The sequence below is a fragment of the Acomys minous genome, assembly GCF_964271855.1.
Source record: "Acomys minous genome assembly, chromosome: 5".
Taxonomy (NCBI): domain Eukaryota; kingdom Metazoa; phylum Chordata; class Mammalia; order Rodentia; family Muridae; genus Acomys; species Acomys minous.
Genome location: NC_140494.1, coordinates 117,934,228 through 117,957,380, shown reverse-complemented (window position 1 = coordinate 117,957,380; position 23,153 = coordinate 117,934,228). Strand labels below are relative to the sequence as shown.

Sequence of the window (23,153 nt, the reverse complement as noted above, 5' to 3'; positions counted from 1 at the left end):
TGAAACCAGTGATTCAGCTTGCTGTGGTTTGAATCTGAACTATTCCCATGTTGTTCATGTTTTGAATGCTCAGTCCCCAGCTTGTGACACTGTTTTGAAGGCTACTGGGCCTTTAGGACATACTGCTGAAGGAAATGGGTCACTAGCAGTGGGGCTTACCCACTTACCAACTCATGATTCTGGCCTTACATACTGTTTCCTGTCTGTCATAGGTGAACAAGCCTCTACCCTAAGCTTGAAAAACCTTGACAGAACCATTCTATCGCAATTTCCCTGCATGATGCACTGAAATTCCTCTGAGAATATGAGCACAATAAGCCCTTCCTCCCTTGCATTGTTTCTGTCTGATATTCTAGTTACAGCCACACAAAAGCAACTAACACAGAAATTCATTTCTAAAGTGTGTGTCACAATCACCTAGACCTGTGGTTCTCCATCTTCCTCATGCTGTGATCCTTCAATACAGTTCCTCATGTTGTGGAACCCCAACAATAAAATTATTTTTGTTGCTACTTCATAACTGTAATACTATTATGAATAGTAATGTAAATATGATATGTGGGATACCTGATATGCAATCCTATGAAAGGGTCTTTTGATCCCCAAAGGGGATCCTAGGCAGGAAATGCTAACCTAGAAGGATAAAGGTTGATTTGATTTGATATATAGCTCCATGGCCTCTTAGATTCTAAAAGGACTCAAACTTATATGGTCCCATCAGAGAAGGATAGAAATGGTCTTCACTCCTGCTTTGATGTTTAAAAAAAAGGACAGTACCCTTTTCTGTTTCATTCACCTGGTAATAAAGGCATTCTACAGAGGCTTCTATTTACACATATGGAAACATGACCTTAAAGGCTACTACTAGCTTAGTTAACCCCAACTATGCTTTACTGGTCATGTTTATAAATATAAGCCTACTAAAAAGACCAACTGCTGCTTTTTCCTCATCGTATCAAAGACTACTGCATAAAAATGTATTCCAAAGAATTAGACCCTGGTTATTCATCCTTTGGAGAGTAGAAGCATCACTACTACACTAGGCAGAAAGAAAGACAATTCAAGCTAAGCTATCCTATCCCTGAAGACGATGACTTTGATAATTATCATTTTAGCCTTGGATCAAAACAAAGATCTTAAAAAAGATTTTATCTTTTATAGTAGCAGCTCAATAGCTCCACCTGTTGGGCAGGACAGTACACCTACAGCAAGATACACAAGTACTCAGTGAGAGCATCAGCAGGAGCCTTTTTAGGCCCAAACAAGTTCTCAGATGTTTCCATTCAAGAGATGAAACTTGATTTCCCTTCTGCTGAGCTGGGCTGGATTTAATGACTCCCTTCTAACCAAGTAAAACTAGAAAATTCTATTAAACTACTTATAAAAGCACCATGCTTGGGGTGTATGTGTGATGCCATAATGAGGAACACTCACCTGTAGTGGCCCTCAGAAGAGGGCTTGTGAAAATAAATGACAGTGAGACATTCTGTGAACAAACCTTTAAGCCTTATTTAGTGAGACCTTCAGGTGACTCCAGAACAAGTAACAGATAACAACTACACTAATAAGCATACATTGTCCCATTTTTATGAATTGGAAAGATAACAACTACACTAATAAGCATACATTGTCCCATTTTTATGAATTGGAAAAGGGAAGTTTGGAAATTATTTGATGTCTCATATTATGCTGCTAGTAAAAGACAAAAAGATAAGATCTAACTCATGACTGACTCCAGAGATCATGCATTTTGTACTTTACTGAGGGAAAAACCAGAACAGAGTACAAAAATTTATAATATACAATATAAGTAAATATTGCAAAGTGCACAGAATAAGTGAAAAGTGCAAAACCAATTTCTCACACATTATTCTTATTTGTATATGTGCTGGAATACTCTAAACATAAAGTTAAATGTATTAACCTCTCAGAGTTTAACTATGCCACACAATATAAAAAGCAAATTTTTAAATTTAGAAATCAAAGATACCTAGATGCTATCAAGCCTCTATTAGTTTATCAACTAACTGAGCAACCTAACACCAGTCATTTAAAATCTTTTCCCATTCTGTGGGGTGCAGTTTTGTACTATTGGTGGTGTCCTTTGCCTTATAAAGTCTTTCAGTTTCATGAAGTCCCATGTATTAATTGTCAATCTTAATGCTGTGCAATTTGGTGTTCTGTTCAGAAAGCTGTCTCCTGTATCAAAGTGTTCAAGGTTTCCCCACTTTCTCAGCTTTCAGGTTCTATCTAGTTTCATGTTGAAGTCTTTAATCCATTTGGACTTGAGTTTTGTGCAGGGTAATAGATATAGACCTATTTGCATTCTTCTACATGCTGATTTCCACCTGCACCATTTGTTGAAGATGCTTTCTTTTTCCCCATTATATAATTTTGGTTTCTTTGGGAAAAAAATCATGTGTCCATAAGTGTGTAAATTTATGTCTAGGTCTTTGATTCAATTACATTGATCAACTTGTCAGTTTTTATGCCAACACCATGCCATTTTTATTACTATAGGTATGTGGTAGCGTGAAATCAGGGATAGTGATACCTCTGGAAGTTCTTTTATTATACAATTTTATGTATCCAGGGTTTTTTTTTTCTTTTTCCATATGAAATTGAGTATTGTTCTTTAAAGGTCTGTCGAGAATTGTGTTAGAATTTTGATGGGGACTGTACTGAGTCTGTAGATTGCTTTTGGTAAGATGGCCATTTTTACTATGTTAATCCTACTGATCCATGAGCATGGAAGATCTTTCCATCTTCTGATATCTTCAATTACTTCAAAGACTTGAAGTTGCTACCATACAGGTTTTTTAATTGCTTGATTAGAGTTACACCAAAGTGTTTTATGTTTTTTGTTAAATATGCTGTTCCCCTGATTTCTTTCTCAGCCCATTTATCATTTGTATATAGGAGGGCTACTATTTTGTTTTGTTTTAAGTTAATCCTGTACCCAGCCACTTCACTGAAGGTGTTTATCAGCTGTAGGAGTTCCCTGGTGGAACTTTTGGGGTCATTTATATATACTATATAGTGATACTTTGGATATATTCCTTTCCAATTTTAGGCCCCTTGATCTCTATCAATTATATTATTACTCTAGCTAGAACTTCAAGTACTATACTGAATTGATACGGAGAAAAGTAGACAGCCTTGTCCTGTTCCTGATTTTAGTGGAATTGCTTTGAGTTTCTCTCCATTAAATTTGATGTTAGGTATCAGCTTGCTATATATTACCTTTATTATGTTCAGGTATGCCACTTGTATCCCTGATCTAGCCAAGACTTTTATTATGAAGGGGTGTTTGATTTTTGTCAAAGGCTTTTTTTAGCATCTAATGAGATGATCGTGCTAAATCCCAAAATATATAGAGAATTCAAGAAATTATGTTTTGTTTTGTTTGTTTGGGTTTTTTTAAGACAGAATTTCTCTGTGTAACAGATCTGGCTGTCCTGGGCTCTCTTTGTAGACCAGGCTGTCCTCAAATTCACAGAGATCCACCTGCCTCTGCCTCCCCAGTGCTGGGATTAATGGCGTATACCCAGCAAGAAATTATGTCAACAAACCAAATAATCTAATTTTAAAATGCAGGACAGATGTAAACAGAGAATTCTCAACAGAGAAAATTCAAATGGCCAAGAAGCACTTAAAGAAATGTTCAAAATCCTTAGCCATCAGGGAAATGCAAAGCAAAATGACCTGTCAGAATGGCTAAGATAAAAAACTCAAGCGACAGTTTATGCTGGCGAGGATGTGGAGCAAGCTTCTGGTGGGAGTGCAAACTTGTACAGGCACTTTAGAAATCAATATGGCAGTGTCTCAGAAAATTGAGAATTAATCTACCTCAAGATTCAGCCAGGCTAGGCATGGTGGCACACACCTTTAAGCCTAGCACTTAAGGAGGCAGAGTTAGACAGATGGTTGTGAGCTAGGAGCCAGCATGGTCTACAAGGCCAGGCTACACAGAGAACCCTGTCTAAAAAAAACCCACAAAACAAGAAAAAAGACCCAGCTGTATCCTACTCTTGGGAATATATCTAAAGGATGTTCTGTCCTACCACAAGGACACTTGTTCCGCTATGATTATAGCAGCTTTGTTCATAATAGCCAGAAACTGGAAACAATCCAGATGTCCCCCAACTAAAGAATGGATAAAGAAAATGTGGTAGATTTATACAATGGAGTATTACTCATTGGTTAAAAAAAAAAAATCATGAAAATTTCAGGCAAATAGATCTAACAACAAAAAAAATCATCCTCAGTAGAGTAACCCAGACCCAGAAAGACAAACATGGTACTGTACTTTCTTCTAAGTGGCTATTAGCTGTAAAATAAAGATTGCTACAATCCACGGACTCAAAGAAGCTAAGTAACAAGAATGGTTCAAGAGGGAACACATGAAATCTCCCTGGGAAGGAGAATTAGAATAGATATTGCAGGTCATAGGTGGGTGGGATGGGCAGAGGAAGGATGGGGAGGGGGAAGATAGAGGGAGAGAGTACTGGGAGAGACAACTGGAACTGAGGGCATCACAGAGACTTAGTACAAGAGAAACTCCCAGCACTCTATGAGGTAACCCCAGCTAAGACTTCTAGTAATTGGGATATGAAACCTGAACTGGCCATCTCCTCTAACCAGGTAAGACTTCCAGTGGAAGGATTGGGACACCAACCCAATCACAATGCCTTTGACCTACAATTTGTCCTGCCAGCAAGATGTGCTTTGGGATAAAGGTTAACACAGAAATTGTGGGAGTGGCCAACCAATGACTGGTCCAGCTTGAGACCCATGCCACAAGAGGGAGCTCACCCCTGACACTACATGGAGGGCCAAGAACCAAAGGATGGATAACCCAGAGACCTAGCATAGAACCAAACACCACTGGGGCGGGAGGGGGGGGGGCACGGATTACAACAATGAAATGCTTCCTAATGATATTCTGCTATACTCATAAATTGGCAACTTACCCAGTTGTCATCAGAGAGACTTCATCTAGCAAATGATGAAAACAGATGCGGAGACCCAAAGCCTCAAATTAGGCAGAACTTGGGAAATTGTGTAGAAGACGGGGAGGAAGGGTTGTAGGAGCCAGAGGGGTAAAGGACACTAAAAGATAACCCACACGATCCACTAACCTGTGTCCATAGGGGCTCAAAGAGTCTGAATTGACAACCAGGGAGCCTGTATGGGACTGACCTAGTCCTTCTCCAATATGTTACAGTTGTGTGTCTCAATCTTCTTGTGGGACTCCTAACAATGGAAGCAGAGGCTGTTCTGACTCTTTTGCCTGTTTTTGAGGATCCTTTTCCTCCTACTGGGTTGCCTCATCCAGCCTTAATGCAAGTGGAAGTACCTACTGTTACTGCAATTTGATATGCCATGTTTGGTTGATATCCATAGGAAGCCTGCCTTTTTCTGAAGAGAAACAGAAAAGAAGTGGAGCAGGGACAGACTGGGAGGGAAAACTGCAGTTGGGATGTAATATATGAGAGAAGAATTAAAAAATTAAAAAATACAAAATAAAATCTTTTGAATTTTAGTGTTTCCTCCTATGAAATGGGACCAATATCTATACATTGTTTCACAAAGGCCTTAAAAAGATTAAATCACATCTCCATACTAATTTAACAGAAGGTGAGAACTCAGTCAGAAATAAACACTAAGGATAGGAACAGTGCATGCCTATAATCCCAAAACTTGGGAGGCAGATGCAAGAGAACTGTACTTACTAGCCCCATAGTAAGATGCAAGCTACTAAGGTACATAATGAGACTGTCTCCATAAACAAAAACCAAAAAGCAACAGGAAAAAAAAAATCAGTTAGACTATCATTTCAGGAAGGAAAGAGCCAAGCCTTAGACTTCCAAGTTATTAGTAGCAAGAATGAAATGCTAGTTTTTATGTGTTCTTTTTACCTGCTCATATAAACAGGACGTTCACTATAGCTCTAATAAAGCTTACTGGGGACAGAAAATGACAAACTACATTAATTAATGATCTATTGTAGTATCTTACTTTATATGGGCTTGCCATTTAATAATACTTAATTAGTTCCTGTTGGTCTGAGGCATTGATTAAACCTTCATATGGTGACAGAGCAAGAGCCCCTTCCCTCCTCAGGGGAGAACAATTTGAGTGGCAAGAATCAGGAGAAAAAAAGCAACAAAGACTCCCTTAGAAGAGCTTTCTGACCCAACTTGGCAATTAGCTTGCTCTCTGCCTTCTTAGACACATGTTCTAATCACATACTACTTCCTGGGTTCCAAAAGCAACTTACTTACTCCAAGAGTACTTGTCATGATTTTATTGCCTCAGCACTCTGGGCCTTTAGCAGAGGTCTAATAACACCATTCTCCATACTTTCTGCTGCCCAACCTGCCTGTTCTTAGAACAAGACAACCAGCTTCTCTGTCAGGGTGCAGGCTAGAAAAGTGTCAATTTAGGCAAGGAAAACATTGTTCAAATGAGATGCACATTAACTAACAGAATGGACCTGAGAAAGGTATAAGACTTCACATGTGGGACCTTTTGGTGTTTACCTTTCAAAACAAACTTTTAACCTACCAAGAACTCATTTTCAAAGAAAATCTATTCTTAAATGTTGTCAATGAGTGAGTTGTTTCCAAGTAAACACATTCTTTCTGCACAATCTTTCTGCTTCCTTTATGCAACCTATCCAATCACAGAGCTATCTCAGCCACAAGCAAATAAAAACTTGTCAGAAGGCAGAGGAAAAGTTAAGCTTTAACTTAAGACCAATAACTAAGCCCCAAAAGGAATATGAGACTGGCTCCAGGGAAGCAAAGATGTAGGCTTTATGTTCCTACCAGCCTTTTCCACACTAGACTCTTTATTGGTATGAAACTAATACCAGTTAGGGGGCTTCTGTAACACCACTGAGATAGCACACTCAAGACCGTGATTTCTAACCTTGGCCATAGACTAGAACCACCTGAGTGCTAGGTTTTCTGGGAGCTGGTTTCTTTTTCTTGTCCTTTCTTTTTTCTTTTTCCTTTCAAAGACACTGTCTAACTATGTTGCCCAGGATATTCTCAAACTTGTAAACTTGAGTGACTCTCTTATCTGAGCCTCCAAGCAGCTGAGATTCCATGTGCTACTATGACTCGCCTCTTAGTGGGATTTTGAAGGCCTGATGTTCAGGTATTTCAGAGGAACTAAATTTAAGTTTTAGAACACTATTCATTATTAACAGTTACTCCACCAGGTAGTGGTGGCACAGGCCTTTCACTCCAGCACTTAAGAGGCAGAGGCAGATGGATCTTTGAGTTCGAGGCCAGCCTGGTCCACAAAGTGAGCCCAGGACATGCAAGGCTACAACACAAAAAAACCCTGTCTCAGAAAACCAAAAATAAAGTTACTGCTCAGTAGACTGCTTGTTCCACACACATAAAGTTCTCTTAGATTCAATCGTCAGCACACTAGTACAGTGATGCATACCTGTAATCTAAGCACTTTGGGAGGTAGAGGCAGGAGAATCAGAAGTTAAAGTTTATACTTCACTAGACAGTAAGTTAGAAGCCAGTGTAGGATACATGCGACTCTGTCCACCACCACCCTAGTTAATAATTAAATAAAAATAAAACCATTTCTGGCACCAGCGTTAGAAGTTGGGGACTGCAAGAAAGAACCATTACACAGGTAAAGGTGTAAGATACACTGAGGTAGTGTTTACCATCCTGAGAAGCTGGTTGTTGCCATGAGAAAAATAAGACTAATTCTCTCAGTATTAAACTCTCCCCTGTGTCCAACACAGACTAAGAGCTTTATGGGAACCTTAAGGATTACTGTCTTAATTTTACATCATCTGACACTAAATGAAAAGGGCCCAGAGACAAAAAGTGGACTGGTCAAGCTTATGGTAAGCTTAATTATAGAACAAGATTAGAATCCATTTTACTCTCAAAGGTCTTTTGTCCTGTGATGAACACAGCAGCACGGTGCTAGAGTGCCTGGATGAAAATCTGGCTCCACTAGATCTGTCATTTAATCCCACAAGACCTCTATATTCTCATCTGACTAGTAGATATAATTATATTTACTCCATACATGTGTGAAAACTAAAGGTAACAAACATAGCCTAGTATACATTAAGTATATAATTTTAGCCATTCTTATTATAAATGGTCAGCAGCATCCTAAGAGTAGAGCAGGAATAGTTATTTGAGCCGAAACTAATGCTTATTAATGCTCCCGAGATACTATGATTGTGCTTTCAAAGACTTCTCATGTAGAAACCAACTTGGAGTCAAAACCATCAGCTGCAGCCTAAAGGATGCTTCTGGGAAGCCTCCTGAATGAACGATCATGAAAATGCTGCTTTTGTTCAAGGTGCTATACAGCTGTGAGATGATGTTACTTTACTCCTTTCAATAATGACAGTCATCATCACCACACAGTATCTTGTCCAGCTGGAAGCAGAGCATGTTCTTCCAGAAATCCTGGGATTTCATCCTAAAAAAAATATTCACATGTAAAGAAAGCTAAGCAGGGAAGACAGAACAACATCAGATTAGAAAAGGAAGGTAGGTCAAAAAGAGAAAGGGGCAAAAGATTGAGAAACTATGAAGAAAAAAACTTCAGTGTCTATTAGAATATCAATGAGTCCTCTGTATGTACAGTCCCTGGAAGCCACAAGTCCCTAGAGTAAAGAAGCTGGAGAAATGTGCTCTCCTCTGAATGAACTCGGCAGATCTCAGGGAAGACTTCAGGACATTATCACAACTCTTTCCCCTCTCCTAGCCAGTCTTGGTCCTTCTTCTGTTCCCACAGATGCTAAGGTTGCTTGTAAAATAAAGGTATGTGGTGGGATTCTGAGGTAGGAGGATCACAAGGCCAGTTTGAGTTATAGATCCTAAAAGAGGAGGATGAAGAAAGCAAATATTATTTGGGGAGATGTATGTATGAATGTATGTCTATGCATGCATGTATGTCCACAAGAGCATGCGTATGTGGTGGTCAGAGGGCAACACTGAGTATTGTCTTCTATAACTTTATCTCACTTTTTTGAGGCAGGATGTGTTTCACTAAATCTAGAGCTCACTGGCTGGCTAGAATTGCCAGTTGCAAGGGATTTTTCTGTCTCCATCTCCCAGTGTTAGGGTTACAGGTCCACACTACCACACCCAGCTTTTTATGTGAGTACCTAGGGATCCAAATTCAGGTCCTCGTGCTTACACAGCAAGCACCTTACCCACTGAGTATATTTCAGCCCCCGGTTACTTAAAAGCAGTCTGCAGGCTAGAATGAAAGCACAGTCACCCAAACACATGTTCTTTCTTTCTGCCCCCCAACCCCCATGGTTTCTCTGTGTAGCCTTGGCTGTTGTCCTGGACTCATTTTGTAGACCAGACTGGCCTTGAACTCAGTGATCTACCTGCCTCTGCCTCTACCTCCTGAGTGCTGGGACAGCTGCCACATGTCCTTTCTTATTGTGACAAAAGGAACTATAGAACTCAGTGAACAAATATTTATGAATTCCATTGTTCCCAACCACAACTTGAAGCTAGCTTAGAATATGATGCTGGGTTTATTCAAAGCTTTCTGAACTTAACATAGAAAAGTTCATTGTTTCTAATCTTTACCAGACCAAACTTTCAACAACCTTAAAGATTCAAGATAATTACATGCTCTGTTTTCTATCCACATGGTAAGGGAGAGAATACAAAAGCTCAAACTCCTTAGGAATTCTGATAGACTATATGTTATACATTTTTCTGGCCAATAGAATAACAGATGATGACTCAGGGTTTCGTATAACAGAAATTTCTCTGACATTCAAACCAGGATACCACTATTTGTTCCCGTTAGGGCCATACTACAGTAAAAAAGTTAACAGTGCTTGAACATAATATGATAGCACATGAAATAACATACAGATACAAGTTGTGTGCATACAAGTGAAGGCTGTAAGTCAATATTGGGTATCTTCATCAATTGTTCTCCACATTATTTTTTGAGACAGGATCAAAGCCCAGGGATCCTCCTCCTCTGCCTCTGTAGACCTGGGACTGCAGGGGCATGTGCCTATTTTTCATGTCTCAAACTCAGATCCTCATGCTTATAATAGCGAGCACTTCACTGAACCACTCCCCCAAAACATACAAGTTGTAACTTCTGTCTAAAAAACTAACCTAGAGGCCCTCTATATTCTGCTCTTCTTCACTACTGCTTCACATCTGCTATGAAGGAAATATGAAGGATTCCTCTGGGACCACTGAGCCTCACCTTCTCAAAACAGCAAAACACTGGGAGCACGATGAGCATGTGGAAGTCAGAGAACAGCCATAGAGCTGGTGCTCTCTCTGATTTTATGTGGGCTGAGGCTTGAACCAGGTCACTAGCGTTGCCCAGCAAGCACTTCTATCTGCTCAGTCATCCCACCAGCCCTGGACCCTTCAACTAAGCTAGCTAAACAAAGAGGAATTCTTTTTTCATTCTTAAAGTGTTTCTTATAAATTGCAACTGCCAAACACATAAAAATTGCAGTTATTCAGTGTAATTATCCCAAATAAGTAAATAAATCTATTACTTCCCACAGCCCTTGGGATAGTACCAAGAGCTCAGCAGGAATGAGCTCTTCGAAAGCAGAAGGAAATCAAGCAACAAGATTTATTTATTATTTATACAGTATTTGGCCTGCATGTAAGTCAGCAGGCCAGGAGAGGGCACCCGATCTCATTACAGATGGTCATGAGCCACCATGTGCTTGCTGGGAATGGAACTCAGGACCTGTGGAAGAACAAGCAGTGCTCTTCACCTCTGAGCCATCTCTCCAGCCCCCTTAATGTGCATTTTTTAATCTTCCAAATATTTTAAGGAAGAGCTAAGTAACTGTTTGGGCCTTTCTTTTTCCCAAATCTGCCCTTCCTGCACAAGTTCGTCTTTCTATAGTTCTCAACAAAATAAAATTAAAATTTTAAGTAGGACCTTAAACAATTGTTCTGCCTCTTCTTAGACATCGTAACAAAAGGAAAAATACTGCACTGGGAGTCAAGACCTGGGCTCTAGGCTAGTTCTGACACAAATTCATTACAGGGACACAATGATTTTACTTTTGGTGGGCTCAGCCTCTCCTTGTAAATAATGCACAAAAACTAAAATTAGTATTAGGTAGCTCCAAGTTGTATAGTTCTATTTGCTCATGAAACTCTCTGCTATAGCTCCATCTTTAAGATACTATTCACCCACAAGACTTCCTTTAAAACAAATAGCTTTATAATAACCTTTCACAATGTACTTTCACAAATGTGGCCAGGCCCACTTTTCACCTATATAGTCACAATGATAAAATAATTTGCATAATGCTGGGTCATATAGATGTTACTACTTAAACATTTTGACATGTGAAACAGTAACTTCATATTGTAAGCCTACTATAATTAATGCTCCTATCAAATGTAGCAAGTAAGTGCTATTGATGTCTTTACTTTACAAATGAAGCATAGAAGTCAGGAGCTTGCTCAGTTATATAGTTACGACATAATGGAGTTTGGATTTAAAACCAGGAAGCCAAGCTTGTAATCCCCTGGTCTTAGCCATAAATCACATTGCTTCTCAAAATGAAAATAAGAATTTTTGAAGAGTAAGGTAGTATCTGAGAAGGAACAAGTGCTAACACTGAAGCCTTTGATAGGCTGTACCTTTTACTTCAATGGTGGCATTTGCTTTAGGAGCGCTGACAAAATGATACACACAGTGGTATTCGCCTGAATCCTCAGCTCTTGGCTTATTGATCCTGCAGAGATAAGAAAAGTGAAATGAGGTAACTGGGAATGGACAAAATATAACAGAAGGCAAATCAAACAGGCAACAAGAAGGGACCATACTTTCCAAATCCTGCTCTTTGTTGTAACTCACTTCTTCCTCACTAAAAGCATTCTTTTATGTATTCTCAAATATTAATGCCTTATCCCTGCTGGGTACAGTAATAGAAATGGAATGGGATTCTATTCCTTAATTTTATGATGCTATCGTTTACTGGGGAAAAAAACAAACTATAAAATTAGCAATCAAAAATGGAGGGCTTCACCAAGCACAATTTATATTAAAATATAGAAGAACCATCAACTAAAATTTTCTCTCTTGGAGGTTCCAGACACACAGAGGGAATGGGGTGTTTCACAAGCCTTTCTGCGCTTTTTTGAAGTTCTTCTGATTTAGTAGCAGCCCTTTAGGAAGCCAGCACATGAAGAGGCCCAAGCACAGTTTTTTTCTTTTAAAAAGGTAAAACAACCAAACCTACCAACAGAGCACTAATCCACATAGATCTAGCTTTTCTTTTCTTTTTCTTTTTTTAAGAAAAAAAAAGGCATGTTATTTTCTAATCCTACTAGGCACTTTGCAGGGTTTCAATGTGCCTAACTTGTTTCTATCTCAAAATCTCCTTTACTGTTTTTCTTTAAAAAAAAAAAAAAGATTTATTTATTCATTCATTTATTTATTATGTATACAGTGCTCTGCTTGCACCAGAAAGGAAGGAAAGAGCACCAGATCTCATTGTAGATGGTGTGAGCCACCATGCGGTTGCTGGGTACTGAACTAATAAGGACCTCTGGAAGAGCAGTCAGTGCTCTTAACCGCTGAGCCGTCTCTGCAGCCCTGCTTTACTGTTTTTCACTCAGCATATTTAAGTCTTTTTCTGTTAGGTCGAGACTCAAATTTCACTTCCACCACATTTGAATTTCTTCTTCCCGCACACCTTCACTCGTACACTGTGGCTCTTCACAGCACTTACCACAGTGCGTAATCATGTATTTACCATAGTGCTTGACATCTGCCTCTGCAGCAGACCAAGTTCTATGTAGGTAGGCACTGTTTGATTGGTACACAATTCTATACTCAGCCCTCACAAGGTACACATACTGTAGTAAAGGAATGAGTAAACAGTGAATAAATGTACAAATACAAAGTCAGAGCGAACAACTGTGGGCAGACCAAGGCAAATTTAACAATTATTGTAAAAAGAATGTGTGGCCAAGATATTAATTCCTCTCAAGTCTCACAGCTGATGCTTACTTCATACAGCCTCAATATACTTCATCTTATACACACACACACACACACACACACACACACAGAGAGAGAGAGAGAGAGAGAGAGAGAGAGAGAGAGAGAGAGAGAGAGAGAGAGAGAACAAAGAGGCAGAGACAGACAAACATTCAACTGCAAAAACAAAATCTCAACTGCCCCTAGATTAGAGGATAACTACTAATACAGGGCTGGGTTCAAAATATACTTCTAAACATCATTTAAAAGACAACTAAACTTCCACTGCAAAAATTAATGTTTAATAAAAACTCTTAAGCTTAATCACTTACTGGCCCAATGAATTTACCCAAAAAACAAAGAAACAAACAAACCACACATACAAGTTAAGAAACCACTAATAAGAACTGACTTGGCATTATCTATGTCAGCATAATATTCTAAAGGAAGCAGTCAAGATGTCTTCTCAACTTGACACAAATATTCCACCACCTTGAATCTATGCTTTCAAAAACAAAACACACAAATCAGCTATTCCTGAATTTGAGGAATGAGTGACAGCCATACCTTCACTGTTTGGCTACTCTAAGTCCCATAGTTAGAGTCATAACTTATTTGGGGAAAAAAGGAACCCCAAGCTCAAGGACATGCCTATATGTTTACTTTCTCCCAAAACCATTCCCTTGCACTAATTATTGGGAAGGAAATTGAAGCAAGCAAATATTTCCTATAGGGTAGTAAGAACAGGCTTCTGAAGCTGGTTCAATGGCTGACTACCTGAGCAGCCCAAGAAGATCTAAACTCTAATCCATAGCCTGGAGACTATCAATCAGGTAAATGTAAGCAAAAAGGGAACAATGGCAAAGACACAGTTGATAAAGTCAGGCAAAAACTTCATTTACTTATATCTGACAGCTCTGTGGGCAACAAAAACCACCAGAACCTGCTTTCTTGAAAAGGGTAAGGGTGTGTGTGTGTGTGTGTGTGTGTGTGTGTGTGTGTGTGTGTGTGTGTGTGTGTGTGTGTGTGTGTGTGTGTACACGTACGTGTACCTGCTTTCTTGAAAAGGGTGTGTGTCACACACGCGGACATACACACACACACATATATATATATTAAATCTATTACATGAATGGATAGACTAGAAGTAAAAATAAATACCACCCAACAGTTCCAACTAGTTAACACTTTCCAAACTGAAAATACAGCTGAGGCTACATTCTCAAGTTAGCATCAGAAGAAACCACAGTGGAAACAGATTAAGTTGCCACTAAGTGATAAGGTACAATTGGGAAGGAAAGTATTCCAGAAACAATTCTAAGTAGATGTGAGATCTAATACTAGTTCTGAAATATGCTGTAGTTTTTGACCTTAAAGGCAGCCAAGACCTACTGCTAAGCCTTAGCTTCTTCATCTGAAAGGGGGGGGGGGGGGAGGACGAAGGCTTACAAACTCATGTAGATCAATTAAATATGGACAACAAAAATCTAAATGATGTGACCTACTGAAGAATGTCCTTGCTTCTATGTCCACAGGCTTTCCTGGTCTCCTTTCAGTACTATTTCTTTATATTGTATTATCCTGCTAAGCAGGATTAGCTGATCCTTTTCCAGATCACTTTGCAACCCAAAAACAAACTTTTCTAAAAGATGAGGTGGCAAATGTTTTCAACACTCTAAAAGGCACCATATCAATTGGGGTTCCAGGTAACTCAGAACAGCAAATATCCTCCTTTATTCAGAGAGTATTTCTAGGCTACCAACCTCACCCTGATCATTAAAGATCACTGTATCAACTAACTGGTCCTGACTGATCGGATGGTGATGTTACTCCTAGAAGACAATTCATTATGACATCTACCCACAGGAAAGATCTTTTGTCCCAGGTTTCAAAGCTGACTTTAATTTGCTTCTCAAACTACTTGATATAAGTCAAAAGGCCTGTATGCTGTGACTCAGCAATTAACTAATACTGAGTCCTTGAGCAACTGAGTTCTTGTTCTCAGTGTCTTAATTATCACAGTTAGAGGTTCATCTATGGCTCTCAAACATGACTGCCCACTAGAATTAATTAGGAATCTTTGACAGAATCCTAGACCTTGCCTCAGATATACTAGACTAGACTAACCAGGAGAGGCTCAGTACTCAGGAGGCAGAAGGCAGGAGGGTCTGTGTAAGATTGGACCCAGCCTAAACAGAAAACACAGAGTACCAGGACACCAGGATTATAGACTATATAAATCAGTCAAAAAAAAATTCTCTCTCTCTCTCTCTCTCTCTCTCTCTCTCTCTCTCTCTCTCTCTCTCACACACACACACACACACACACACACACACACACACACACACACGACAACTTGCCAGAGTTGGTTCTTCAATGTCGATTTCAAAGACTAAACTTGGGTTATCAGGCCTGGTGGCAAGCATCTTTTACCTGCTGAGCCAACTCACCAGTTCCACAACGTATCCTTTAAGTAGCATTTTCATACTTATAATTACATTATATAAATGTAAACTGTTAATATATAAGGACTATAAACAAGTAATCTTATCCATTCTCTCTCCCTTTTCCTCTCACCTGTATTCCATGTTGCTGGCATTCTTACGGGTGGCAGTGAGCTCTACTCCATTCCTTGTCCAGTAGCTGTATGTAAGGGTGTGAGAACTGGAGGTGAGGTTACATTGCAGGGTGACAGGAAGGAGGTTGTCTCGAATAATGACCTCTTCACTGGTGACAATTCTTGGCTCTGTAATTAGAGTATACAATGACAGAGTGCCATAGTTTCCCATTGTTTGAAGCCCTGGCCTGAGAGTTAAATGGGGTAGGATGGGGAGACTTAGAAGAAGAGGGAAGGTAGACAGGACTACATTAGGACTTTCACTTTACCACTTTGGAGGAAGTTAAAAAAGGAAAAACAATGATTATAAGCAAATGACCACTAGCGCAGACAACAGCCTAAAGACCAGTTGGTCTAGACGTGAAAGAATGGGAGTATTACATGTGCTTACACTGGCAACAATCCACCTAAGTGCCGAATACCACAATTTTATGAAGTAAGAACCACCAGCCAATTCAGCATCTATAAGAAAATGGAGCTCTGCCTTGCAGTTCTAAATGCAAACTGGGCCTTGGAAAAGCAGCATATAATACATGCGTATATAGTTGTTCCCCCAACAGAATCTGCTAAACCTAGAGCAAACCAACCATTGCCATCATATAGAAAAGGTACTAGATTTAAAAGTAAACTTCCCACTGGAAGTCTGTTGTATTCTTTAAAATTCTGAGAAGGGTAACTTCTTAAACAACCACTGATTTTTTTTCCTCCTGCCCATATTTATTCCCAAAACAACCTTTTCAGAATTGTACTTTAAAACACATTCCATTGCAAGACAATACAATTACACTAGAGTGTAACATGTCTTGTCATATGGGCTCCTAGAAACTTAGAACTGCAAGGCCCTTAGAGTTTACTCCTCTTTTCTTTGGACTAGAAAAGTGAAATGACAAGTACAAGGGTAAAATTACTATCAGTACAAGGGCAAAAATGGCCCTATAAAATACAACTCACTGAATTTTCTATCTCTGTCCCCCCCCCCCCCCAAACTCCAAACACCTCCTAGCCCTCAAAAACTTTCACCTTAACACAAGGTAAGGACTTTTCTTTTTGGTTCTATTCAGGGTTTGGATAACTTAAGATAGGATTTGTCTACAAAAATAACCTACAATTTGCTAAATAGAACCCATTAAGCAGAAAATTATAAATCACATTGAATCGTTTCTGGAAGGGTTATCTTAAAGGAACTTTAAATTTTCATCTCCGTATTATAATCAGGACTATGTTGCTTGTGTTTTATCTTTTCCCAGGTTTAGTTTAGTTTTCTCCTTTGGATAAAATGTTTTCTTTCAGGTAAAGTCTCAACCAAATCACCTTTCCCCATCCACACTGTGAGGTATGTACCTCCTTCCCATCCCCCTTTCTCAAACACCCATGACTGATTTCCCACTTCCCTGTATCTGGCTACTTCTAACGTATATTTCCACAGCAGTTCCCCTCATCATTTTATGAAGAATAGTTCTAATTCCTGAGGATAGAACAGTCTCCCTCTTCTGACACTGCTTCTTTTTATAGTTCAGAGAAGGGAAGAGGATGGAGAAGTCATGAGATACTTGGAAAATGTAAAGAATTAATGACTTCCTAACCAGTGTAAAAGTGCTGCTTATACAGTTACTATCTTTATAATCTTATGATAAAGCAAATCTTGAAATTGCCTCAATTAACAAACTGGTTCTAATTTATCTCCAATTCTGACAACAGGATAATTAATGGTTATTTTCCATTCAGTACTGGTCCTATTTAGTAACACCAAACAGGGTCTTTATATACAAATAATGGAGGCATAGCAGCCACTAAGACAAAAGCAGATGCATGTAAACACGTTAGCGCATTGGTGTCCCATGGTTTTAAGACACACTGGACAGAAGCCAAATCCCTGGGCTTTAAGAAGTCGAGCAGAACAGCTGCAAACCCTGCAATGGAAGGCGCACATACACCATCAGCAGAAAGCATCACAATTCCAAGAAAAATTAAAACCAAGCAAAAACAGAAGAGAAAAAGATAAAACCAGTACTCCACAGAAGAGAAATTAAAAATATACCAAAAGCAACATTAAACCCAAACACACTTTCAAGTTTTCACTAAATTTTTATTGTCCAATTTCATTTTCTGTCCCACTTGGGAATCTCCCGGTTCTTCCTCTCAGATTGCACTGAGAAAGGGTGAACTCTGAGAATGAGGCCAAGAGTTTCCAGATGTTTATACACAAGGAAGCAAAGTAAAAGCTACTCTTACCTGTGACGATGCAAATGATCATTGCAGCTCAGGGAGATTAAGAAGGTGATGAAAGCAATCTGGTAGACTTTCTGCCAAGAAATCTTAGAAGGCAAAAGAAAGTACTTTTTCCCTTAAATGTTAAGGATCCAGGAAAGGGTAAGCTGGGAGTAAGTTGATTAGGTTTCAATATGACTCTGTACCACAGGAGGACTCTAGTGTGGGGTAGCCTGACTCCTGTACTTGCTGTATATGGAACTACTGCCAGGCTGAGCTCTTTGCCTGCAGCACTACATTTGTATTCTACACCAGGATGAAGGTGAGACATTTATTTCTGTGGCCCAGTGTTACCCAGTCAAAGTCCAAGAGAGACGAACATTTAGAAATGCAAATATTTTTACTTATTACTCACTTCTACTCAGAAGCAACAGGTAGGACCTTACCCTAACCACCATGTGTATGTAAAGAACATAAGAAAGCCTAATATCGACCTATTTCTCTTCTGGTTTACATTATTCAAAGAGCTTTGGAGAAAAGTACTGGTAGGTCATTCTTAGAAGAACTCAACCTCCCTATGGAGGCAGTGTTTCTAGGGAGATCTAAGATCACAAAACCATTCAATTAAAGTTAAATTCAGGGCATTACAACTACCTTGTGTTAACCAACTGAAGTGGCTATCCAGGGAAAGACTGACCAGCCAGGCTGTGGCTCAAGTACATGCAGATACCCTGAAGAAACTTATTTCTAAGCAAATTGGGGAAGTACTATATGCACATAGGAACTGATGCATAGGTAACCCCAAGGCCCAATTCTTATACTTTCCAGACATGGTCTTTTTAGCTAAAAAGTTTAGGTTCTTGGAAGTAAAGCTACCAAATGCCCAGTCTATGACTATGAACTTCTAGAGACCTTTGTGGCCATTTGGATAATTCTGCTTTCTGTTTAAGGAAAGGAGCAAGAGGGCAGGAGAAGGAGGCGTGCAAGGGGAAAAAACTGTTAAAAGAAAGAAAAATTGCTGGGTTAATGTTCCCCATTTTCACATAGACAGGATTTCTTTTCCCCTTCACAGAAGCAGGTTCTCTGAGTCAGCAGTGCCAACTGCAACAGCCTCTCCCCTCTCCCTTTCACACCCCCTGCCCAAGTTTTCCAAGTGGATACAAAACAAATACTAATTTGATATTTTTCCATTAAGTGTATATATATATATATATATATATATATATATATATATATATATATGTATATGTATATATGTATATATATATATATATATATATATATATATATATATATATATATATTTAGAGTCCCTCTTACATTACTGTGTTATCACCAAATTGCTCACAAAAATAGTATATTTTACTCTTAAACTTCATTCTCCCTAAATGACTCAAGGTCTCTCACTGATCCACTCAAAATCATACAACAGTGTAAGAGGCCCCTCCATTAAGTTGAGAATGTCCCTCAGTCATAACCAAGTCCAGTGCAGGACTATAACCCTTCCTAGTGAGAGTAGTGATTTGCTGTGGGCTGTTTCCTACCAAACAGATTTCAAAAAGAGAACTCATCACCCAAACCTAACTTATACAACAGACAAAGGACTCAAGAAGATTGGAATTTAACTTTCTCCTCCCCCCCCCCCTCTTTTCTTTTAAAGAAAAAGAAACAGGGCTGGAGAGATGGGTCAGAGGTTAAGAGCACTGTCTCCTCTTCTAGCAGTCCTGAGTTCAATTCCCAGCAACCACATGGCGGCTCACAACCATCTATAATGAGATCTGGTGCCCTCTTCTGGTGTGCCGGTGTACACACAGATAAAGCACTCTTTTATATAAAATGAATAAATAAATCTTAAAAAAAAAAAAGAAGAAGAAGAAGAAGAAGAAGAAGCAACCAGTGTGAATAGTTTCCAAACTAATTTGGAGTTTATCATCCACCAGGATAAGGAACTTTGTGCAAACATAAAAGTCAAGCTGTCTATGAATAAAAACAAGTTGTGGGCTGGAGAGATGGGTCAGGGGTTAAGAGCTTAAGAGCACTGGTTGCTCTTCTAAAGGTCCTGAGTTCAAGTCCCAGCAACCACATCGTGGCTCACAACCATCTCTAATGACATCTGGTGCCCTCTTCTGGAGTGCAGGCATACATTCTGGCAGAACATTGCATACACAATTTAAAAAAAAAAAAAAAACCAAGTTGCAATTCTGACTTTTATGATAGCATTAGAGTTTTTTGTATGTGTGAATTTTTGGTGGGTTGGTTGGTTTGTTTCTGACAGGGTTTCTCTGTGTAGCCTTGGCTGTCCTGGACTCACTTTGTAGACCAGGCTGGTCTCGAACTCACAGAGATTCACCCGCCTCTACCTCCTGAGTGCTGGGATTACAGGCGTGCACCACCATACCTGGCTGCATGATAGTTTTAAAAACAACATAATTTTAAGCTTCAGACCACTTAGCTCCTGATAGCAAGACTAAGAGAGAGAATCTCAGGCAGCTGCTTTTAGGAAAACAGGTCCAGTAAGAACTGTGCTGTTGCATTGGAGGGCTGCTGTCAGAGAAGCACATGCCACTGTTTTAGAAAGAAAAAGAACTGAGCTATGGAAATATCCAAGCTTCGTGCCACCCAACAGAACACACACTACCACACTGCACCATGGCAACATTCCCACCAACAGAACAGGATGACACCAAGTCACAGTGAGGGAAAAGGCTGGGCAGACACAAACTTAAAACCACAGAGGTGAAGGCAGCTAGCTATATTCAGAGAGCTTCCAACAGATGAACAGGGGAAATAAAAAGTAGTTAGAGTGGGGAGAAAAACAAAAATAGAAAGGCACCAGAGAAGCAATCAGCAAAAGGATAGCAGGAAACCTACTGCAAAATTAAAGAGGAGGGAAAGAAACAGTTTCAACACTACCTCATACGACTGCCTGACATGTGTACTTTTAATTCTTTTTTTTTTTTTTCTCCCCTTCCCCAGTTCTCCCTCCCCACCTCTTCCCAGCACAGCTGACTTTGGGCAGCCATGGATTTCCTCAAGTTCTTTGTTCCTGAGGAGAAAGACACAGAGAAGGGTTGGGAGATAAGGGAAATAGAAAGGACGGCAAATTAAAAAAAAAAAAATTTAAAAGTTGCCACAAATGTTTTCATACATTACAACCATAAGGGTCATGGATTTGAAAAAACAAAGACAAGGGGGTGGGGTAAGCGATCATACTAGGGTAGAGGGAAAGGAAGCAGAGGGAAGGGTCATTGGGCCACCTCTAAAGACTACAGTACTACTACTGTAGGGTGCTGGACTCACTCTGAAGGACGCTTATGGTGGCCTGGGCTCGAATCCATGTTATGGAAGGGTTTTGCCTCAAGTCATTCCTCTTGGGGTCGTTGCTGGCCCTGCACTCGTAAGTCCCAGAGTCCTCCAAGGTGAGCCGGGTTATTCTCAGCACACTCACGCCGTTTGACCCGTAGGCGGTGTTTACGGTGACACGGCGCTTCCGAGCACCGTCCCACAGCTGTCTGAAAGACTCTGCCCGGTTGACTTCTGCGTACCACCACTGGATCTCTGGCGTGGGGCTCCCGACCACGTCACAGTACAGCTCAAAGGCGTCCCCCGTGAGCTTAGTTTCTGACATGGGCGACTTGACAAACCCAGCTAGAGGGAGGGGGAGCAGGAATGCAGTGACAGGCCAACCAGAAAAAAAAAAAAGAATCAACAGGTGTTAATAATTTAAAGGAAAGAAAAGAAAAGACAAAAGCAAATGAGTTGCAGAGAACAAAAAAAGGATTCATTTTTAAACTATAAAGAGACAGTAATAGCAATTCATACAAGCTTTTGGAAGAAGAACCACCCTGGGAAGCTTATGAAGCAAGGCAGGCCAATTACAAGCTGGGGCAGCCCAGGTGCTGGCCAGGCAGAAGCAAGCCCACTGGAAAGCATTTTAGCAATGGGCCCAGCTGGTAGGAATGAGAAAGCCTTAGGTCTTGGGAAGAGCATCCTCCCATAGAGCACAAAACCATTACCTTCCCAAACTCAGGCAATGATGGAAGATAACAGGAAGTGGTAATGGGTTTTTATGCCAAGTCAGGATCTTTTTGAATGGGTGAATATTTCATTAGAGATGCAGTAGCTTTCCTAAGCCTCAACAAGAAATATTAACTGATCTACTGGTACCTTCTCTTGTTATTCACAGTACAAATTTCAGCTGAAGGGCAGCAAAATACTCACATGTAGGATACTATCCTTAGTTTAGACTTTTCCATCTCCTAATCTTCCCTGGGCCCATAGCAAACAAACAGCCCAGCTGCCTATGCATTTATCTGACTACAGACCCTCAGGAACAGAAAAATAGGGCACAGTCTGTACTTGACACCATAGTGAGAACTACTGAGCTTAGCTCAGGAGCTGAACCAAAACTAACAGCAACCAATCAATGCCAGTGAAAAGACAATGTTCTTCATGATCCTATAAATTCTACTAGTAAAATCTCATTTAAAGCCAGTCTTTGAAATAATTGTAGCTCCTAACAAGCTCTCCCTACAAAAAGTAATTGCCTGGGTATTAGCAGTCAATTCAAAGAGGATGAAAAATACACATTGATTAATTAAACTAAACTGCAAGGTGAAGGTTATGCCTCAACTTGCATTCTAGGCACTGCTCAGAACTAAAGCTGATGCCTACTTCTACCTGCCCATAACTTGGTTTCTATAAGGCAAGGCAGTATGGCAGAAAGAGTTTTTTAAAAATTATCACTGTCCAGACTTATTTTAAAACCTGGAGTAAAGTCTATAGTGGGAAAGACACTACAGTGCAAGCATCTACTCATTCATTTCCCAGGTTTTTTTCAAATTTCTACTAATTAGACAATGCCCTAAAGTATAAGGCAAGATTTTAAAGGAAGGCACTCTGAGTGGCTTGGCTCATGAATTAAGACTGTTCACCTACAGTGAACAGATTATCAGGTCAGAATCTGCCAATATTAAACTTAACAACACTCCAGAGAACAGGAGAACAAGATGCAAGTTTTTCTATAGTCTAGAAGCCAAAAATGTAATTAGCTAACTGAAAATGGAGGTTGCTAAGTAGAAATTTTCCTGTTTAAAACTATAGCGGTGTCTGCCTTTGGAGACAAAATCCTACACTGATCTAAAAATACTAAGGAGGTACTGACTATTATATTAAGTACAAGTCAAGACCTCTAAATTCACACTGGCCTTTGAAGTAGCTTTCAGAGTGAATAGTAAAGAAATACAATAATCGACAGGCTTAGACTAAATGTTGTACTTTAAATATACTATATGAAACTTCCCCCTTTGGATTTAGC

The 23,153-nt window shown here is 39.7% G+C and overlaps 1 protein-coding gene across 4 annotated transcripts in view; it reads right to left on the bottom strand.

The window, feature by feature from the left end:
* Positions 1-23,153, bottom strand: part of NPTN (neuroplastin) — a 78,618-nt gene that overhangs the window by 16,808 nt on the left and 38,657 nt on the right. For 3 of the 4 annotated variants that reach the window (XR_014779370.1, XM_084782347.1, XM_084782346.1), the window contains exons 2-4: positions 21,137-21,484; positions 15,589-15,757; positions 11,667-11,761 (exon numbers count right to left, since the gene is read on the bottom strand). Coding sequence is in view for 3 of the 4 variants with exons in the window: in XM_084782347.1 (XP_084638473.1) it covers positions 11,667-11,761; positions 15,589-15,757; positions 21,137-21,484 (612 nt within the window). In the remaining variant the exon portion in view is untranslated. The remainder of the gene's footprint in view (positions 1-11,666; positions 11,762-15,588; positions 15,758-21,136; positions 21,485-23,153) is intronic. The other variant, XM_084782348.1, reaches the window with a different exon arrangement.